General features: G+C 40.5%; 1 protein-coding gene across 3 annotated transcripts in view; it reads right to left on the reverse strand.

Moving 5' to 3' along the window:
* Flt1 (fms related receptor tyrosine kinase 1) overlaps positions 1-22530 on the reverse strand; it is a 166883-nt gene that overhangs the window by 98808 nt on the left and 45545 nt on the right. For all 3 annotated transcript variants that reach the window (XM_003477257.4, XM_013141002.2, XM_023560475.2), the window contains exons 5-11: positions 17552-17676; positions 14057-14219; positions 13816-13952; positions 11604-11778; positions 10582-10699; positions 8261-8430; positions 7606-7765 (exon numbers count right to left, since the gene is read on the reverse strand). In XM_003477257.4, coding sequence (XP_003477305.2) covers positions 7606-7765; positions 8261-8430; positions 10582-10699; positions 11604-11778; positions 13816-13952; positions 14057-14219; positions 17552-17676 — 1048 coding nt within the window. The remainder of the gene's footprint in view (positions 1-7605; positions 7766-8260; positions 8431-10581; positions 10700-11603; positions 11779-13815; positions 13953-14056; positions 14220-17551; positions 17677-22530) is intronic.

Raw genomic sequence — 22530 nt, forward strand, 5'->3', positions numbered from 1 at the left:
TAGGACTTCTGCTCCTTCCAAGGGCAATCTACAGAGATCCACCCTCAGTGGTCATATTGAGCACCAGCGAAAAGTTACCTCCTCCTTTTATTGCATAATCTGAAAATACCTGAGAAATAACACTGTGAGCTTCAATTTCCTTATGGCAAATTGGGAAATTAATGAGCTCTCTGCACAATTGTTGAAGATGAAAAGATAATGTGTATAAAGGGATTGTAGTTAAACATGATTGTCAGCTGGATTAAAAGGTACCTAGCAGATGTGTAAAGCACTCTTCTGACTGTATCTGGGTAATCATGGGACTGTGACCTTGGGGACTGTATCTCAGTGCTGGCCCTTTCCTTTTTGGTGCTTTTTCCCTGTGTCACAAAGTGAGCAATCCTGTTCCACCAAGCCCTTCTACTACGATTTTCTTGCCTTGGAGACACTTGGCTCCAAGACTCAACCCTCTGAAACCATAAGCCAAAATAAATCTCTCCTCTGTTAAGTTATGGGAGTCTGATATTTGGTCCTAGTAGTGGCAAAGCTGACCAATACAGGATGAACATGGCTTCTAGCATCAGAAAGGACATATTGATGAAGTCCACTATAGCTGTTATGACTCAAGGGACCATTGCACTGAGAATGACAAACATCCTTCAGGACTTCTAGAGAAAGCATAAGAAACAAGTGGAGGTAGCTAGAAGTTCATTGTAAGGCATACTGCCTGAGCCATGGTCTAAATCTTTGTACATTTCCTATCTTCCTGATCTTCCAAGGTCTGCTTTTTTTTATTTAAAAGGTATTGAGTTTACATTAGAACCATAGACTAGGTTCTATATTTTAAGAAACAGTCTACCAATACAAGGGAGATAAATAAAAAATGTAAATGTCCAAACATAGGTGCATGTTTTTATAAATGGTCTGGCCTACTTAAGAAACTATTGTCAGGATATTATTTTCTCAATTCAGTAATATGAAAATATCTGAATATGGCCCTCCAAAATGGGAGAGGGTTTATCTTTTTAAGTAGTCTTCCCAAATTACACATCATTGTCTTCTGTCTATTCCTAATCCTGGGAAGCTAGGTTGAATTTGCTGACAAGATCTCTATAAAAACCATCCAGCATAAATTTCCTATGACTCAGCCTCTTGGTTTAATTTAAAACACATAATGAAATGTTTGATAGCAATTATAGGAGACAGTTAATTCATTAGCAACAATTACTCATCATCAACCTGATGAGTATTACTTGTATTACTATGGAGAAAGGGAAAAAAAGAGGAAGATCTCACAAAGTGCAGGAAAGCAGGAGAGAGGCACTTGGCACATGAACTCGTGCTCTATTCTCAGGACTTTGTATGAAATATTAATAAGGGTTGTTGTCCGAACATTCACATCGGGCAGCATGCACTTCCTTATCCAGTAATTATGTAACAGAACGCAAGAAGTTTCTCATTAGAAGTAAGTGAACATTCACTTTTGGCTCGTGATGAAAGCCTCTTATATAAGATGGCCAGATTTATTTGGCTTTGTTCAAACTGAAAAGTCCTGCTAAAGTGGACATTGGTCAAGGGGTCTTCTTTAAACTCCTCACTTTCATTCAAGGTCTTAAATTGTGCAAATTAAAATTCCCTGTAGAGTACTTGCCTGGAGCCCGCACCACCATACACACACTGAGCAGAATGTGGGTACAAATTATAAATATATTTACAAAGAATATGATAAATATTAAAGTATGAGGTAAGTAGTCACATCTCCCAAAGAAAAGATCTTAAATTACTGTTCCTCTCAGCCATGTAACATATTTTATTCTTGGGAACTGCTGACTTTCTCAATTTAGAGGTTAAAACTTCCATTTTGTAGATGGAACACAAAAAACAAGCTATAAAATTATAGCATAAAATAATAGTCATTTATGCAGGCAGACAATTAAATTTGGGTCCTTGAGTACATTTCTAATTAACTACCATTAACAATTGTTTTGGTTTGCCCTGTTAATTTCACATACCCCACTGATGCACAAAACTATGTTCTTCCAAATCATCTATGCCCAACACATCCCTAATGATAATGGGCCTTTCTTGCCAATTTGTGGGTGCAAACAATAGACAAATGCAATTAGCCAAGCCCCGCTCAGAGTTCCTCGAGGCCTCCGCCTTGCCTAGCTTTTGTGGGCCATCTCTCCCCTCACAGGAGCAGAGGGCAACCTGCACTTGGTGCTGAGTGCTCAGTTCTCTTGGTCACCTGTGTAGGGCTCTACTGCTGGGGCAAACCAGGAGTGTTTCAGAAATATGACATCAAATTGACATCCAGAATGGCAGGGGACATTACTTTCCATTTAACTTCTTGAGTGTGGAGTTATTGTGTGATGTGACCTATTTTAGAGTTTTGAAAAGACCTCTTGGAGGGTCAGTGTTTATCTAGTGGGGTTTTATTCGAAAACCAACCACTGTAGCAAAGAAAGTAATACAGATTGCTGTACCCTCATCAACCTCCCAGGAGTTGAGAATCCAACAGTTTTTCACATCCTAAAGGGGCTGATTGGAAAAAGATCAAATAAAGCAAACAAAGTTTTAGAGCCAACTGGGCAGAGGACACAACCTTTAATGGACCCAGTCTGACAGAGTGTGTTCAGGTTGATACCATTGGGGTGCTGGGGACAGAAGGAGGAGCACATGCTAGGCAAATGCTGTACCACTAGGTTGCACCCCCAGCCCTGTATTTGTGTCTTACTTGGTAATTATTAACATAATAATTTCTAAGTCAATTCTATATCCCAGAGCATTGCATGTAAGATTTTTCTTTTAAGTATTCTACTTTCATAAATACAAGAGTTCATTAATTTGGCATTAACCCTCAAAGTTAGTGGTCAAATTGCTCTATAAATTATAAGCAGCAGAAGAGAAATATCAGTATCTAACAACCGGGAAACTACTTCAAGTTATTTTTTTTAAAAGACAAAATATAATTTAAAGTGATTTCCTCATTTAACTCTTTCATAGCTGTAAGTCAGAGGAAAGGGGAAGCCCGGAAGTTGCCATTTACTGAAGGGAAATGGAAATACAGATTAAATAACTGGACAAGGTCACAGAGAAGTCAGGGGCATGCCAAGAATAGAACCTATTTCCTTGATTCCCAGGTCTCTAACCCTGAGCCTGCATAATGGACATTAGGCAGGTATATATTTTACTCCAATAAGTAATCACCAAATAGGTATCATTAAAAATAAATGTTAGCAACAAATGATGTTTGTCTTTATGTTTTACATATGGTTGGTACCTAATGAATATTTAAGTGATGAGAACATGGTTGACAGTCCACATTTGGATTGAATACTACCAGTGTGCAAAATTGGTTTATATGAATTGAGCAATATTAATGTAACGAAAGTAGCACAGATTTTTCCCTAAAAATATTTATAACAGCTGGTAAAATACAATGCTACCTAATATGTTTTTCCATTAGCAGAGTCTTAGTATGTTTTGTAAATACATTATAATTGATCAGTGTTATAAATGACATTTATAAGCAGAGAGTGTTTCTACTCCCAAAACAAAACTGCAGTCACTGCAGGCTACAGGCATTGGACTTTCCAAAATTAAAGATCAAGACACCTTCAGCATTTGAAAACTAATCCTAAGTTTTAAAAAAGAAAAGAAACAACTCTAAACAACCAGCTAGCTCTGGATGCTAATGGGAGAGGTGACCTGAGCTGATGGACAGCGACAGCTAGGACCCCTCCAAAGCCTACTGGCTGTCTAGCGTTTTTCAGCTTACAGGCCAGATTGGGCAGCACATGCTCCAGTCAGTTACGTGGGCATCTCTTTGGTTTCTCACTCATACACAAAAAGAGCAATCTTTCAACGTCTTAGATCCTTCCTGAGGAAACTGAACTGGTAACCTGGAGCACAAACAAAGGATGCCTCGGCTGTCCATTCTCCCTACTCTTCTGGGCTCCTGAAAGGCATTAGGAGGGACACTTTCCCTCCAGTCCTGTGGTGTCACTTGTTCCTTTAAAGGCCAACTTCCCTGCTTTGGTCCATCTGATCTAAATAATTCTTCCAGTGCAATGGCACAGGTCATCCATAAGATCAAGAGTAGCCCATGGCTCTGGAGAACCAATAGTCCTACTTTGTCCTTCAAAATGCAGGGGCGACAGGAAGTCCCACAAATGGAGCGTGGGCTGGCAAGCTAAAGACAGCTGCCCCACCCAGCCTTAACCAACCAAAAGGACAGAACCTCTTCCTCCTCCAGCTGGAAACATGAATGGAGGGGCCACGTGACCGTGAGTTGCTTCATTCTCCCATTGCACTCCTCTGTTTATTCTTTTTTTTGCCTAATTCTTCTATACTTCCTTAATTTTTTTCTTCTGAAAAAGCCCTACATTATATCTTCCTCAATTCTACAGGATTTCCCCCTCAGCTCTACCAGATTTCTATTTTTAAAGTAGAGCAAGATTTTACTTTTCACAATTTCTCACTTCTCAGAAATATTTGGTATGATTTTTATTATTATGAAACTAGTTCTGTACAGAAATTTCCTTTCAAGTTCCTTCGAAGTGCTTGGGTCTAACTTGAAACAGACACCCCCCAATCAAAAATGACTTTCTCAGATATATTACAACCCTTCTCATCTTCTGTCTAGAAAATGTTTAATTATCTTCTTTTTCTGGGCTGTAAACTGTAGATATATGAAAGGTGCTGGAAGCTTAGCACCCCTCTGGCTGCTTCCTAGGTTTGTGCCAGCCTAACACAGAGCAAGTTTACCAGTATATAGTTAGAAGTCTCTACCAGAAAAATCCAAAACTTCCGCCTCATCTGTGTTGATAATTTAATATTACTAGAAACTGAAAAGAAATATCCTGCTTCTAACACCTTACCATCCAAGAAAAGTAAAAGGGAGAAATTCTGCTTTACTTTGGCTTATTATCTATGTGAATTTAAATAATCATTATTTGATTAATTAATTTAATTAATCCATAGTAATTAATGAACTTAATTAATTAATTAATCCATAATAAAATTCTTAATGTTTCTTTAAAAAAATGAATCATCCATACTAATGTGGTACATATCTCAATATGTTTATGTATTGTGCAATATTTAAATCTGTTTAAACATTTATTTATCGTTTCTTATGGTAAAAACATTCAACAGCTTTTCTTATACCTTTCCGAGATATACAGTACATAACTGTAATCTTTAGTCTCTCTACTATGCAATACCACAGCGGGACTTCTTACTAATGTTTCATAAGAACAAATTGTAGGCTGAAAAAACCCACAGTATTACTCAGTTAAAACACGGCCTATTTGCATAAGACATCGTACATTTTTTAAAAGGAGGACGTTTCTAGTTGAGCAGTCATCCTGATTGTTTTAAAATATACTTACATATTTATGTATTGTAGGAGTGACACAGTTTAAGTCTGAACCTCTTATACTAATTTAGACACATAAGCTAGCTATTACTGATTTCAAGTTACTTATACAGTCTAGGCTCAAAACTAAATTATTGCTTTGGTGTGTCCTTTGACTAGAGCCTCAGATTAAAATACTAAAAATCATTCCACATTTTGAAGAGTAAGATTATATATATATATTTTATATATATATTTTTAATAAATATATATATTTTAGTTTTTCAGGTTTTTCAGAAGATCATGTATTAGTCCTCTATGGAAGTGTTACTGTGAAGCTCATACCTGCCACAGGTAGGCTATTGGGTCAGCACCTGGTCACGTAAAGAGTGAGACCTGCTGCTAGCTGTGTGCTTTTGTGGCAGATAATTTCAAGCAACAACACTGAAATGAACCTGCATGAAAACACTGTATGCTTTCACTTCTGACCTGTCTTATGAGAATCATGAATGGCCTTAACAGAATAATTCAGATGATCAGCAAACACTGATTCTCAAAGTAAGTCCAAAAGGAGTAAGATATATTTCCAGGTTATGCTGAATATACGCCATAAAATGAAAAATCCAGCATACTTTGAAGAAATTGAAAAGGTGGCTAATATTTAGTCTCATTTCAGCTTGCCTTAGTCCCCAAATCTTACTATATCATTCAACTTCAAATTTATAATAGTGCCTTATCATTCAATTATTTTTTAATATAGTTACTACTGAAATGTAATAAAGATCAAATTGAAGTTTTAGAGCAAAACATTTTAAAATACCTTCAAAGGCTATATTACTCCATAAAATTTTTAGCCTAAAATAATAACTTCTGTTATTTTTAATTTACTTGCATGTTAGCGCAAATATGAATGCCTACCTGAAATTAGTAAAATAATACAAAATCTCAGTACATCTATGTTTTGAGTGAAAGAGCCATAGTGGTAAAAAAAGATATCCAAGATTTGCGATTTCTCTGTAATTCTATTCTTAGAAAAAGACAATCGAGTGACAAGCCAGACATATGTGGAAACAGCTACTTCTTACGAATTCCATAACTCACCAGTAACTTTCCATCGTCAGCGTACTACACCCTAAAGGAGGATTAAGATGCAGATGAAGAGTTGAAATTCAGGAAAGAATTTAGAACACCAAATAGGCACTTCTGTTGATGCTAAAATTATGCCTTGTTTACTTTTTTTTAAAAAATCAGACTAATTTTTTAAAAATAGCAACCCTTTCAAACACTCCAAAAGTTAAAAACCATAAGAGAGACATTTGGAAGAATGACAATTCTTAGCCAGTTTCAAGAACTCACTGGTGCACCTATTGATTCTATTCCCATCCTGCAAACTGTCTCCTGAATTATCATTGGTACCACCCTTCTAGACTAAACAAAAGGAAAGCGCAACAGTGTTCAGCCACAGAGACATGCAAGGAAATGCTGCGTATGTGTGAAGGGGAGGGAAGTATTCATTCATTCATTGAATACTCTGGTGCATGTTAAACATCTAATGTGTGCCAGACTCTGCCCAGCCCTGAATATACCGAGCAGTTAGCTCACAGCTTTACAGATAAATGAGCATACATAACAATGTTGTAACAACACAGTTTTCACACCGAGAGGAAGAAATAAGTCTGAATGGGACAATGATGAAGATTCTCAGAGAAGGGGATGTGAGAACTAAGCCTGGAGTTTGATAAAGGAAGGCATCTGAGGAGGCGGCCAGTGGGAGGAAGCCCATTCCAGAGACATGGAAAAATATACACAACGCCTCAAAGATGAAACAGAGTGATTGTTAGTGTTGGGAAGACCTTGGACAATCCAATGAAAAATGGGAAGATCAGTATAACTAACCAATTGGTGTAGCTAAGGTCTGAAGACACTCAACTGGGGAACAAGCACTGAGGTCTTAGCCTGAGTAAGAGGGCTCACAGGTCATTCCATTTCTGTGTTCCCCAATGATGCAACGGGGAGCCAGGAGCAGGAATATTCGAGGAGGAGGAGGAGGAGGAGGAGGAGGAGGAGGAGGAGGAGGAGGAGGAGGAGGGGGAAGAGGAGGAGGAGGAGGAGGAGTGATTGTTGCCTACCTCTTTCCAAAGTAGGCAAAGTCTTTCCCCAAGTACACTGAATGTTCTGTCTGTAAGCTCCCACCTGTGTCAAAGAATCTTCATTCATGGTAGCAAAAACTATTTGAAAGTGACACAAATACTAACTCCACCTACCCTGCCATGAAGGGAAAGTGATCACAGGGCTGCCAGAACCACTGCACTGTAGGTTGAGGGACTCCAGAGACGGTACAGGTCAGGCTCTGCTTGCTGCCCAGCGGGTAGAGATTTGGTTCTGGAAATGACGACAGGGCATTCTCATAGATCTCCGGTTTCACTGGAAAGAGAGAAAGAACAGGATGAAGGTCAAAAGCAGTTCCGACTCTCTCCCAGGCCTCACAGGAAGGGCCACAATCTACTGGGGTTGGTATCAGGAAAACAAAAGCACAAATACCCTCCCCCTTCTTTTCAGTCAAGAAAATGCTTATTTTTTAAAACCACAAGTGTGTTGAGAACAAGAACATTAATAATTTGATTCCATGGTACCTACCCCATGATTGCACTAATAACCATGTTGCTGTGAAGACCAGCAAACATGAAGTAGCTCTGATGGTAACAGAAGTGGTTTGTAAAATAATTATTTGAAATTTTGTTTTCTTTGGTATTGTTATACTGACTTTGCTGAGGACTGAACTCAGGGCCTCAGGCACACTGGAAAAGTTCTCTGCTACTGAGTTCTATCCCCAAACCCTGACAGTGACTCTTGAATTGACAAATTTTCATTAATTTCCCCCTTACTACAACCCAAAGAATGCACGCGCCATAAACTTACCATTTACAATTAGAGTGACAGTGAAGCTTTTAAACATCTTTGGCCGCTTTATGCTTAGAAGGATCTTGTAAATCCCTGCATCCTCTGGAGTTACATCTTTGATAATTAATGAATAGCCATGAGGCAAATAACGAGCAGATCTCGTTGTTGCAGGTAAACCATCTTTCAGCCTGTTGTTCAAAACACGATCAGTAAGTCACTGCCCAGGGCTCTCCGCTGCCACAGTGATTCCGTTTATGAGCTTGTTAATCAGCTTGGACCCTCGGATCATCAGCATTGATCTTTAAGATGTGAGTACCAACATTTCAGTAAAAGCATATGGTTTTTAGACTGGTTACTTCTTCATATTTATTGGCAAAGAAGAAGTAAACCAAGGGAAGAGAGAGAAGTGGTGACTTAAGTGTATCCATGGGGATGTCATCCATCCCCAGGGGCTGCTGTGACTTAACTGGGAGCTCAGAGGTCCAGGCTCTAAATCCATCAAGTATTTGTCAGTTTCCCAGGAGGTTCCACAAAAGGTTCAAGAGCCATTGTAAGTCACATCAACTAGATCTCCTCTCCAGATAAAAATAAAAATAAGACAGTCCTATTGTGGTCTCATGTGGAGTTCTTATTAGTTACATAAATGGTCACCGGTTGTCCCTTTCCTGGCAAGACTATAGTGAAATCAAGATATTTTCCCTGAGAGACCACTGCTGAGGCACCAAACTATAAACTTAAAATAATTTTCAGGTATTTTAAATATAGACTTAGTGCCTTGGTGTCATTGAGTTGCTCACAGAGGTGAGAGTCACGAATCCTAGGTGTTTGGCTGGCTCCTTCAGTAAGAGCAGTCACATGGGTGATGGCCAGTTTGAGCCTTGCACACCTCAACTTTTCAAAGATCCCTTTTGACTCTAAAATTCTATGGTTTTATTTCAGTTTCTTTTTCTTTTCTTTCTTTCTTTTTTTTTTGGTCTTTTTCCTTTTTATCGGTACCAGGGATTAAACTCATGACTGCCTGCTTGCAAGGCAGGCACTTATGCCACTGAGCTAAATCCCCAGCCCCCAGTGCACAGTTTCTTAACGGGGCATTTTGATCTGGTACGAGTTTGTTGTGTTCTCTAAAGAGGTAAAATAATACAAATGATATCAGTTCATAATCATGCTACACAGTCCTACAAATAAATTCCCATTATCCGTGAGTCTCAGTCCCAAAGCAGTTAAAATGCTATAGTTTGTGATGGGAAGTATGATTTGAGTGTTAATTTACATTACTTCCTATGAACAGGGCTTCATTGCTGAAGGTGGGTTTAATATTTTCAAGTAGCCCTGGCTACTTAGTTGTTGAGGAAATCAACATTAACCGATGACAGTACGCCCATACAGAATGAGTAAATGTATCTTCTGGCCATTAAATTCCTATTAAATTTAATAACTTACTACTGACCCTTTCAGATATTATAAAAGAAAAAGTGCCTTTTCCACTGCTATGGCATGAAGGCATAGTGTAGAGTTTAACTTTTCTCTTAAGTATTTGGGAAAACTTAGAAGAAAATACTCCAGTAATATGATAGTGAAGACCAAATAAGCTCCGGATGAAAAGATTCCCAAAAGACAGAACTCCTATATTACAGGGATTGTTTTCCTAATTAGTTTTTTTTTTTTTTTTTTGCCATATACCCTTTGTTTAAATGTAATGACTTAAGCCAAAGATATTGACATTCAAAACTAATTTAGCAAAATGACTTTAGAATTCATTGTTTTAGATCAGATGCTGTACTAATTTTTTTTTTAAATGGCTTAAGGAATTTTTGAATATGCCTCCTTCAAGCCAAGGGGAAAAAAAGTAGTATTTGTCCACTCCCACAAATGAGTAAGTCCTGTCTCTATTAATGTTTAATTTTAAAACAAGACTGGAACTTCCAACACAGCTGTATATAAAAGAATTATTTTCAGCATCCTCAGTACAAGGGCTCATTTCTTCAGGGTTAATAGAGCATGTTACACATTCGAGATGTTTCCTAGTTATTGCCTGGCACGTTCCATTCAAAGACTGTTGATGTAACAGCAAAGTTTGGAGGTGCAGACATTTAGTGTTGGGGAGGGACAGACTAAACTGAAATGTGCACTGATTAAAAAGAGAAAAACGAAAGTGTCACCCTGATGCACATACTGTCTCCCTTGCCCACCTGGCCGCCACCACCAGGAAATCAACACAGCCTAGCTCTCCAGGGCTGCTCCTGCAACTGTTCTTGATAGTTTTCTTAAGTCCCTGGGCATTTGTAACTCCCACTTATCAGGCACATTTTAAACAGCTCTGAAAATGACCGTGGTCCTACCATAAGACTTCTGGCTGAGGGAAGGCGTTCACTTTCACGGACAGCTCGAAGGACTGTTCTCCAGCCGTAGTCTCGTACACATTCTTTTTCCGATGTTTCACAGAGATGAATGCCTTTCCTTTCAAAGGAGAAGTGATAAGAACATTAGCATACAATATGTAAACAAAGCCTCGCAGCCTCATTAGGGAGGGTGCAGTCCTGATTAAACAGTCCTGAATTATGATAGTGCCTATGGGTGAGCCTAAATGTGGATCCATGAATAAAATGCTTAGAAAGTTCCTTATTTCAAATCAAATGGTAGCAAGTCCTGAGGACATAAAACATGGCAGGTAAACAGAACACCTGAAATAACCATTTCACGATGACAAAAAAAATGGGAATATATTTCTAAAAGTCTACCTGACCAAGAAGAGCTAAATAAAAAGAAAGCCACCGTGGACTCAAGTAATTTGATATCACAAATAACCTAGAGACAGCCAAAAAGACAGAAAAGACTTAAAAACAGTTCCATAGTTTCTGTTCTTCACATCATTTTTTTCCAACAAGGGATATAAAGTTTTTAGCATTTTGTTTGCATAATCTGCGTACTGGAATCAGGCAACACTATAAGATTCCATGATAATAAAACTAGAGATAAAACAGTATTTTAAAACTCTTAATTCTAACTAATTTGTCACACCACATTTGTATTTCTCTATGGTAGTACTTGAGAAAACATTCCCAGATGGTAAAGGTAAAAACAGTGTCATTTTTTCTTTTGTTTATAAGGAACACTAAGTGAGGAATTTCATAAATATGACTTCAGTTTTTAACCATAAACTTCTAAAGAAATACTTTCCAAAAGTGTTAAAGATCACTGAGTGTCACTGGTTTTTTTCCAGGCAGGGAGGAGTGACCTGTGATAAGGTTGTATTCATAAATGACAGGGTATCTACTGGCCAGAACATTGACCATTTATTGAATCCGAAGTCTATAATGCCTAGAAAACCTAGCAGGACCAGCAGCACTGAACTGCTACTTACCATACACTTGCACGGTGGTGTTAGCTGATTGGGCCGAAGGTCCACTCTTTACGTGGCAGGCATACAGTCCCCTGTCATTTCTCTGCACTTTTGGAATAGTAAGAACACTGTGGAACACATTGGCAAGGGGATCGCTTTGGTCAATTCGTTGCCTTATAGTTGCTCTCCCAGTTTTCTGCAAAGAAAATATATGACATGTGTAGCAGAAGTCATTGTTCTTAACGTTATATAACATGCAAGGTTTTGTTTTAGTATCTGACTTAATGACAGTTTCTCTTAATAAATCACCATGTGAATTGCCTTTGCCACTGCTGAAAATTAATCAGGCACACTAACATGGAATACTCCTCATGTACTCCACTGCCTGAGCAATTTCTGACAACTTGTGCTAAGTTCTAATACACGGAGCTGGGTATGCAAACTCCCAGACAAGTTTAGTCATTATCTAGGCTTCGTCCAGAAAAGACCAAAGGAGAGCTCAAGGCTCAGCGACCCGAACGGGGCACAGAAGCCCATTCCCGTTTTAAAAAGACGAAATCACATTGCCTTCTCATTGTCCATTTCATAACACACCACGTGTCATTTCCTCCCTTCAGTGTCTTCCTGTGGATTTGGTAGTGGGTGACGGGAACAAGGCTTTGGGAGCTCCCTAGACTTGGCTTTGGATCTTGAAGTCAGGTCTTCACTTTGCCGTGTTTAATAAATTCCACACCTAAGTTTTTCATTCCTGGTGGCACAGACTATGTTAGGCCCTTTCCTTCCGTCTCAGTCACCAGAGAGAAAAGCCAGCTACTTCCATTAAAAGTCATTGACTCAGTCTCCTAACATGACAGCCTAAGACCTCCTGCAGCTCTGTGTGGGTGTTGCTTCTCCCTTTGTGAACTCCTCTTCCCAAGTTGCAGGAACACTGGTACTGTTTCTGCCTGAAAAAATGATTTGTCTTGTGTTTTAGGATTGTTTTGTCTAATGCTACAGCTACCAGCCACAACTTGCTATTTAAGTTAAAATTTAAAATTCATTTCCTAAGTCAAGCTAGCTGTATTTCAAATGCTCATTGTCCATATGTGGCTGGTGGTTCCTTTATCGGCCAGCTCAAGTATAGAATGTTTCCATCACAAACTAGTCTGTTGGACAGTAACTTTTAAGAAAATTATTGGCATTTGATAGATATACTATAAAAACTCTTATTTATAGCAGCATCACTAACAGGATAAAAGTTCCTTCCCTTTTGGTATTTACTGAGAATGTCTGATTTCTATCACAACCCAAGAAATATTATGGTGACTCATAGCATTTTTATTTCAATGAAATTACACTATTTCCTAGAAAACAGCTTATAACTGATAGGTCCCTGCTCCCTTCCTTTCAGGGTACTTGTTACATCTTTCTGTTGCTAAGTTACCCTATTTCCTTGGCGAGAAATGTCAATAACAATAGCTTGGGGCTGAGGCATTAATCTTTTGTAGATTATTTAATTATGCATTAACTTGGTGATTGGGCAACCGCAATGACATATCGATGACTGTATTTGGAATATGCAATGTAAGTCACACTGACACTCACGAAATAGGGACTGTGGTCAGAATGTTCTTACAGTTTCCCCCTCCATCCATTTTTAAAAAATAATTGTTTGCGAAGATGTTCCACTTGAATAAGAGAACCTGATCAGCGTTCATTCTTCTCATTTTTCTGAAGGATGGAATTGCTCCTTTGACACTCAACAGATGGAATATTGGATAGCTGGGCTGCGGTATCTTTTCCAAACATGCCCTAATCAGGAGCCTGCCTGTCTCCCAGTCCCATAAATGAATGCGCTGACAAAGACATCTTCCTGAAAAGTTGTTATTACAAAAGACAGTCCCTATGCCTGGCACGCAGTGATAAATTTCCCTCTCATCTCTTAAAGCCTAAAGCACCATTTCCAAGGATGAAACGATCCCTTTTCCCACTCAGAACCATGTGATACAAACAGCAGCCAATACACTTCAAAACAAAACACGCAGACATGAAAAGACAGGGTCTGTGCCTCTCGCATTCATGAGATGCCAGGCAAGGAAAGCATCCTATCCCCACCTGAAGCTTCTTTATTGATAAGCACTGCCACCGGAGCCAGAACTTTTCTGGTTTTTCCCTATCTCAAAAACCCAGTAGGGTTTCACTTGCTAAGACAAAATCGCGTACTGCCGAATGAGCAGAAAAATGGGTCACTCACCTTCCCAGGGTAATTCCAGATAATCTGAACTCTTGTGTTCAAGGCAGCTGTGGCTGTACAGTTGAGGGTCAGAGGGTGACCGCGGAGCAGTTTCACTGGATTTGCTGGACCCATCTGGACATTCATGATTATGTTGCCTACAAGTATAAAAGAGAAAACATCTTAAACACCATGAACTCACTGGCAGGCAAGCCATGGAGCATTCTGAGGCAAGCTCATGTGCCTTTGGACTGTCACTTACTTGGTCGATGTGTGAGATAGGTTGAAGAATAAGAATGTCCGTCGATTTTTGTTTCACAGATCAGCAGCCCTATTTCTCGGTATGTTGCATTGGTTATTATGAAACCCTTCCTACTGTCCCAAATTATTTTTTTTCCATCAGGGACCAGAATGTCTTGTGGAAACTGAAAAGGAAGAGACATGCTTTAATAAAATCATTATCAGTGCTGTTTCGCTGGTCATTAGTGCAAACATAATTTTCATTTAAACAGTATCGTCTTCGTCAATGATTCTTTTTCGTTGCACATAACAAGATATGTTATTCTATGTGATAAGTTACTATGGTAACATTATCAGCCTGGGCAATAAGCTGCACTCATCTAAGGCTGAGCTAGGGATCGTGTCAGACTTCTACTGGGAGCCTGCGACTCCTTGGCCTCTGCGACTCTTTATGGTAAACAGGCCTGGTGCTCAATAGAAAAATCAGTTAGCATGCTTCCCATTGCGGTTACCAGGTCACTCTCATGGGTCTTCATCCTCTAGAGTTTTCACGAGCCATCACCTGGCTTCCTGCTTTGCATGGCTCACTAAAGAGGGAGCTTCTATCAGTAACTCCAGGGTCCTCCACAACTCTTCACATGAGCGTGGCATCTGCTGGGGTTGCCATATCCTGCGGCCTTGCAGGGGTGCTGTGGGCTCTGCCTTGGGGACGGGGATGCTCTGGAGGGTAAGACACTGTTGTGAACGCCACCCCTTCTCTTAAGAGTGTTCGCGAGCATAGACTGCACATTGAAGTAAAGAATACATGAGTTACTTTGCTCTTTATACCTTCTCCCAATATCCAGAACTTTTTCTTTTCATTGTGCCAGGAATGGACTTCAGCTCTCACACTTACTAAGCTATACCCCTGAGCTATAAGCTATTACTTATCCTCTGTGAGAATAAGGAAAAAAATAGATTACCTTTGCCCAACAGATTCGAAAGGAAATGCCCAACATCCGTTAGGATGTTTGAAATCCTTTCAAAGAGTACACCTACATCTCTCTCATTTATTCACAAATAAAGCTGTCCACCTAGATTTGTAACCCTTAACAGAAACTTCCAGTCCAAAGATCATTACTGCCTCTTTTCCAGTAAGGGTTTCCAGTGCTGCTTGGCTTTAGGCTAATTATATCCTGTTTATCAAGCACTGAAAGCCAGGGAAGGATTCCCTTCATGTTTCAGTATATCAATATTCTACCTGGTAGCGTAGGACTGCTTGCATTCAGTGGGGGGAAAAAAACCTTTTTTTCTAATTTGGCCCGAACAGTTAAGGAAAAAACTCAGAAAAATACAACTCAGGAATCAAAGCCTACGATGCTTTAAAAGTCAGCAAAAATATGCATGTGACAAACCTAAAAGAAATGCTTGCTGACCCATTTCCTCAGTGCGACTGCAAAACATTAACATTTCCTTCAAAGGGTTTTTTACAGCCAGTCATCCACTGCCATCACCAACACTGCTCCATTCACAAAGTAACTTTGTTTTCAGCTGACAAAAGCCAAAACACAATTGGCTACGGCCATTGCCACATGTCACAGAGGAAGGGAGACAAGGTTCCCGGCAGGGAGGGCCATCTCCAGCTCACAGTGGCTGCACCACAGCAGGCATGGGGAAAGGGAAGGGAAGGGACAGCACATTAGGAGAAAAGGGACAATTTGAGAAATGGGAAGAAAAGATGTTAATTTCGTATCAGCACAAATGATAGGTGAGGATGTTGTAGGTGTCTTCAGCATCTGTACAGGTCCAAACCAAAATTCCTGATTGAGATGTTCCTGTGACTGAAAACCACCAGCAGTAGAAATTGCATGAAATTTCCCTGTCTCCATGGTTTTCCATGTTAATCAGGTAGCAGTTACAACCTCCAACTAAGAGGAATAACACCACGGAGCTGAAAATCTAACTTGCCAGTAAGATTGGAGTTAAATAAATAATACTGTAACTGACCCTTGAATGAGGCTTGGCACGCACCAGATGCTAAGTGCTTCCAGTACTGCATCACTTGGCCTTCCAGTGACCATGTGAGGTGCTACCCTAACCCTAATCCTAACCCTAACCCTAACCCTAACCCTAACCACTGTGATCCCTCGGGTTCTCCAGTGGGAGAAAGGAGATAGAGAGGAGCTGGGTTTGCCAGCAGGTAAGTGGCAGTGTGAGGACAATCCAGGGAGTGTGACAAGCCTCTGCTTTGAGCTGCACGGGCCTTCCTCTAGTGCAAACTGAACCCCTGGAGAAGTGGGTAAGGAACAAAGCTTAACTCCTCGCTGGATCTGCTGGTATCCAATTAGTTTATATTTTTCTAACAATGGCACGCAGATGTGACAGAGTTGAAGACTGTCCCTAATGATCTGTGTAGGTGTAAGTCACATCAACAACATAGGAGAGTGATGCAAAGCAGGAAGACAGGGGACATCTCGTCACACTTCGGGACTCCGGGTCACAGATGGGAACCACGCTTCAGACTTCCCCAACGTCACCACCGCCACTCACTTCTTCACCACCTCATGTGTGGTTGATGGTGTGAGGTTTGGGAGTTTTGTCTTGAAACTCTAAGCTCTCAGAATTTAGTATGGTTTTCCACATTGGGAATTTTTATCCAGTCCTAAGCAGGTGTCATGGTGCATACCTCCAACCCCAGCACTCGGGCGGCATGAGGCAGGAGGATGGCTGCAAGTTTGAGGCCGGCCTTTGGGACACAGTGAGACCCCCTCTCAAAACAAACAAAAAATTCTTAGTCCTAGTATATTGTGTGTGTGTGTGTGTGTGTGTGTGTGTGTGTGTATTGCTGGAGACTGAACCCAAGTCTTATGCATGCTAGACAAGCTCTCTATCACTGAGCTACATCCCAGCCTTTCCAGATTTGTCTGACAAATTAACTAGAATGTCACATTTTAGTTTTGTCTTTATTAATTCTACCGTGTTTTCTTTTCCACGTACACAATTTACAATGTAATACAAAGGAAAGCCTCATGGTGACTTCTTCTCTTCCCCCCTTTTTTTAACCTACAACTAGATGCCCAGCAGGTGTTAAGGCTTTTGTCATGAGATACTCCCCAACTCAAACAAGAGGTGATGGCTCCGATGCATAAAGCCAGTGCATGTCAGTCCCTGGAGAATGGCTAGCTCTGGAGTAATCTGAAGGAGCTAGTCTGCCAGGTTACTAATTTGTAGAAGCAATAAAATTACTTTTCTGACATTTTCAGACCCTTGGGTTTGTGACAATACACACAAATAAATGTTGATGATTTTACGCATTCTCGTAGATTTATCCTTACGGCTAAATCCATTTTATTCTATTGAAATAGAGCACATGAATGGCTACCACTCCAAGCATGTCTCTGCTATTGAAGGATGTTACACATCACTGCCCTGAGAAGCCCCCAGGTTGGTAAGGAAATTGTTCCAGGAGACAAGATGGTTCAATCACTGTATTCATTTGCAGTAAAAATATCCTGAGATGAGCACTGGTCAGTTTTACCTTTTGAAGAACAACATTGATGTCAGGTGATGAAACCCGGCAGGGAATGATAAGCTCCTCTCCTTCTGTCAAGTATAACACCTCGGGTATATCATGGTGCATCTCTACGAAAGGCTGATTTGCGTCTGAATGAGAAAAAATTACAAATACATCAGTGACTGAAATACAAACATGTGGACTGTATAGCTGATGAGGTCATTCAAGCATCACACCATCTTCTCCTTAAAATACTTTCATGATCTTTGTCTTTGAATTTGACACTCTGTGTTCCTGCTTGGAAAATGAAATTTCTTCAGAAAAACCTAATTTCTTACTCAGTTTTTGGCTTGCTGTGGGATTGCCCTGACATATGTCAGTGATATGACATATCACTGACTTCTGCTTAAACTCCTTAATTGCAGCTATGCTGAGCACTCCAGGAAATACATTCAGAGCCTTTACAACAACTCAAAGGCCACCAGTGCAGTAACCAAAGTCCACTCTGTTTGGAGAGTCAGTGACACTGCAGGAGTTGGGAAAAGAACTAACATTCGGGTGACAGCAGCCTTGACAGGTTTTCTAGACCTTTCCTGGTAGTCTGTTATTAGAATGTCTGAACTGCTTAGGGGAACAAGCAGGAGAATCAGAGTTGAGAATTTCACGCGCATATTAAGTCTGTTTCTTCAATACACGCTGCTTATCTACTAAGAGCAAAAACCAAGTATGTACAAGTGCCCACAAAGGGATCTGGAAAAAGCTTTTAATAATCACTGGAATTTCTCCTTGGAAAGTATGGCATCCAGCCTTCCTCAGAGGCAAGGAAGAGTCAGACAGCCCCTTTTGCCTCCCTGAGGAACCAGAGCAAACATCAGAACCTTGTAGAAACAGCCCCACTGTGTACCGCAGCCCTGGCCCTGACCCTGAAGAACCCACTGACATCCTTAGGAAGCCGTCTCTTCAGGAGTCATTGTGTCCCCATCTACCCTGCTTGTCCCAGCTCCGGCCTTACATACCCCAAATAAGTTCTGTGCGAGCTCTATCCATCTGGACCTGAAAGAAATAAGCGCCCCCACCCACCCCCGCACCCACCCCTGCTCACAGATCCTGCATCAGCTTTGTGGGTTAAGAAGCTCATTCTGGATGGTGAGTGGAAAGTAACTTGTAGAAAAAAAGCAGTCGGCTGGCAATGGTTGCCCCCCAAAATACCACCACCACCACCACTACCAACAAAAAGAAAACAGCTGAAGCCCAAACTCCCCTATACTTCCAATGTGGCCCAATTTGGAAACAGTTGTTGACTGATACATGTCCAGGAAGAAAGCCACATGGAGACCAAGGCCAAGGCTGGCGTGACATCACAAGTCAAGGAATGGCAGAGATTGCGGGGATCCGCAGGAAGGTAGTAACAGACAGACAGACTCAAAGAGACCTGTTCCTGAAAACACCTCGCTTTCAGACAGAGGCATAGGGACAAAAGAAACCTGGAAACAAATCATGAAAATGTTAACAGTGATTATCTTTGGGTGGTAGCCTTATCGGCTATTTTTTAATTTCCTTCTTATAGTTAGTTTTTCTAGAATGATCATGGTCACAGTAATTTTAATTATTAAGGTTAAATCTCAAATTATAAATGTCCCAATTAACAAAGTTGTATGTTTAGGAGTAGGTACAAAACCTGTGTAAAGAAGCACAGTTGATTAAATGGAGGCAAGGATTCCTTCTCAGCATTAAATTTTTCTTCCTAATGGAGGTGCTGAGCTAGATACTCAGAGACTACTGGGATTTGATTGTTCTTTTCTTTCTTCTTGTGAGTATATATTTGTCTATTTTGGGAACTCAAGTAAACACAAACACCAGGCATGGTTTAATCCATTTAACTAGGCTGTAACCCCTTTATGCTTCATTAAGCAACGATTTTCAACAAAGGTCACGGGCCCACAAGTTCCTACAGGAAACAGTGAGCCATTAGTGTGGTCATTTCTAGGATCCTGAAATGCCAGTTCCGAGTGCACATAGAAAAGGCTAATGTAACATGTCTGAGTTTCTCCCATTTGTCTCTTTGGATCCCCAAGTTTGAATTTCCTACAGCTATTGGCCTCTAAAAGCCAATTCCAATTTCAGTACTGGGCCCCCAATAATTATGTTCGAAGATGCCAGAATTTCAATGACTTGTGCCCATCCGAACACAACCTACACTCTATCATTTGTCTGACCGTCAACAGTGACACACACCTCCTGCATCTGCAAATGAACTCATGACTGCAGGCCCTCACACACATGTGTGTGCACAGGCACAGTATTCGCTGGGCTTATTAATAGTATATTTCCTCAGCAATCTGCTTTAAGGAAGGGACTGAGAATAAACTGGCCTGACATAATACAAACATATTTTGTTTTGTAGGACCATAGATACAGAAGAGGTCACGGTTCCATTAATATCACCAGTAAAACCACTTACGATTCCCGCAGGATACATTTGTCCTTGTCACAGAATTAAGAATGACTCCTAAACACGGCCAGCGCTGCCGAGGGGTTTCCTGCAACCAAATTGGCTGCCTGTTCAAAAAGTGAGGAAGGGCTGCTCCGAAGCTGCCGGGCTGCAGCTCGGAGGGCCCCCGGGACTGGTGCCAGCGCACAGCCGTGGAGAGGTCACACTGCCCTCACCTCGCTGAACCCTGGGAGCTCAAGGCAGTGACAGAAAACTGGCAGCAAATATGAGGTTTTCTCACCCAGTGGGCGTTCTGGGCTTTCACTCGTCCTTCAGGACAAGAAGTGGGCTCAGACACAGGGAAAGATCAAACGGGACCCTTGCTCAGGACGGAACGAAGTCTATTTTTAAAACGTGTTTTTTCCTTTTGAAATCTGTAATCATGCTGGCACAGAACAGGCCCACAGAGGGCAGCCCTGGCAGGCCAGTCTCATTCTGCTCCGTTCCAGTGGGGTGTTCCGGGTTCAGAGGACGGGCGTGACCCCCCCAAATTTAGGGAGCTTATTTTTTTTAACTTTAAAAGGGTCTAAGAGCAAGCATCTTTATTTTTTAACACAAGTATTTTTTAATGATTTTTTAAAATAAACTTTTTCTTGATTTCTCTTCCCTGTACTTTCATTTTCTCAAACCCTGGTCACGAGGACTCATACTTATTTATTTTTACTAGCACGTGTTTGCAGTACGTTATGATTCTGTTCCTTATGGAGAGTTTGTTCATGTACACAACACTTCCTGATTGTTCATCTCCTTCCCCTCCCCTCCCGGTCCATCTGTGTCCACATGTCTCCCAAAGCCTCACGCAGTTTTAGACAGACCCTTTTGGCGAGGACTAAATCTAGAATGTGTGCAGGGCTGGGATTACCAGTGGGTGGTTTCTGGCTCCGCCCACTGACTGGGCTGGCTCCGCCCACTGACTGGACTGGCACCGCCCTGATCCCACAGCAGGGACAGAGTACAAAAGTGGCAGAAAGATGCTGTTGAGGGTCAGTTGTTGCTTTTGCTGTCTTCTGTGGTCATGAGCTGTTGCCCCTCTGCATGTGCAACCCTGCCTTACGGCTAGTCAGCTATGAACTGAAACCTGTACAAACTGTGAGCTAAATAAATCTTTCCTCCCTTAGCTTTGAGTGTTGGGTGTGTTCCTCTCAGCAATGAGAGAAAAGTAACTAAGACACCTCCTTACCCCCACCTTTCATCTCTTTGGTCCCTTTCCTTTTGCAAAAGATTTAGCTTCCCTTTCCTGTTAACTTTTATGTGCTCTTTGCTTATATTTTGGGTTTCTCTCAAGAGAAACCATGCATTATTTAAGCTTATGTCACTAACATTTATTTCACTAACATTGTGGTCTCAAGGTGCATCCATTTCCTATGAATGACTCAAGTGTGTCCTTCTTTATGGCAGAGAAGTACTCCATTATGTATAAATACATTTATTTTATCCATTCATCTGCCAATGGACATAGAGGCCGCCAAGAGTGAGCTATTATGAATTTGCTGCTGTAAACATGGGTATGCACACAGCACTGTAATATGATGTCTTTAACCCTTTTAGGCTGGATCACATGGAATTTCTAGTTTTAAGTTTTTGAGGAATCTCCATACTGATATACAAGTTTATATTACCATCAACAATTTACAAGGGTTCCCTTTGCCCTGTAGCCTCATCAGCATGTATTATCGCTTGATTTCTTGATGACAATAACCACTCTTTCTGGAGTAAGATAGAATCTCAGTGATTTTTAATTTGCATATATAAAAATATGTATATTGAGAGAGAGAGGGACAGAAAGGTCTCAAATCAGTAACAACCTTCTATCTCAAGATTATAGAAAAGAACATTAAATCTAAAGCAAAGAAAAAGGGGAAAATAATAAATATCAGAAGGAAACTAATGAAAGAGAATAGAAAAACAGCGGACAAAACCAGTAAACTAAAAGTTAATTCTTTGAAAATGTGCACACCACTGACAAGCCAGACAGGCCAAGAGATTAAAGGAGACTCATATTCCTAACTCAGGCGTGAAACAACAGACGTTACTACCCACACTGCTGAGGTCCAAAGCGTTACGTGGGATTACAGCTGAATGTCAGTAAATTAGATAAGAGAAGAAACAGACACACGCCTGAAAAGACACAGACTACTAGAGAAATAGAAACAGACCTAAAACAAGATATTGAATTAGTAATTTTTAAAAAATGTATCAACTCAAGTAGATGTCCCAAACAGACCTAAAACAGGATATTAGATCAGTAATTAAAAAAACACCACAAGGAAAAGGCAACCCCAGATAGCAAGTAAATGCTACCAAACTTAAAGAGCTAATACCAACTCTTCATAAAGTTTTCCCCCAAAACGAGATGAAGAAGAATCCCTGAACTCATTCTGTAAAGCCATTATTACTCTGCTCCACAACCAAAGCCATTTTAAGAAAGAAAAGACCAATATATCATGCATATGGAAGCAAATACACACACACACACAGACAGACACATATTAAATCCAGAAACATGTAAAAA

This window comes from Cavia porcellus, unplaced genomic scaffold (genome assembly GCF_034190915.1).
Source record: "Cavia porcellus strain 051 isolate PalLab524CR breed Dunkin Hartley unplaced genomic scaffold, mCavPor4.1 scaffold_21, whole genome shotgun sequence".
Classification (NCBI taxonomy): Eukaryota; Metazoa; Chordata; class Mammalia; order Rodentia; family Caviidae; genus Cavia; species Cavia porcellus.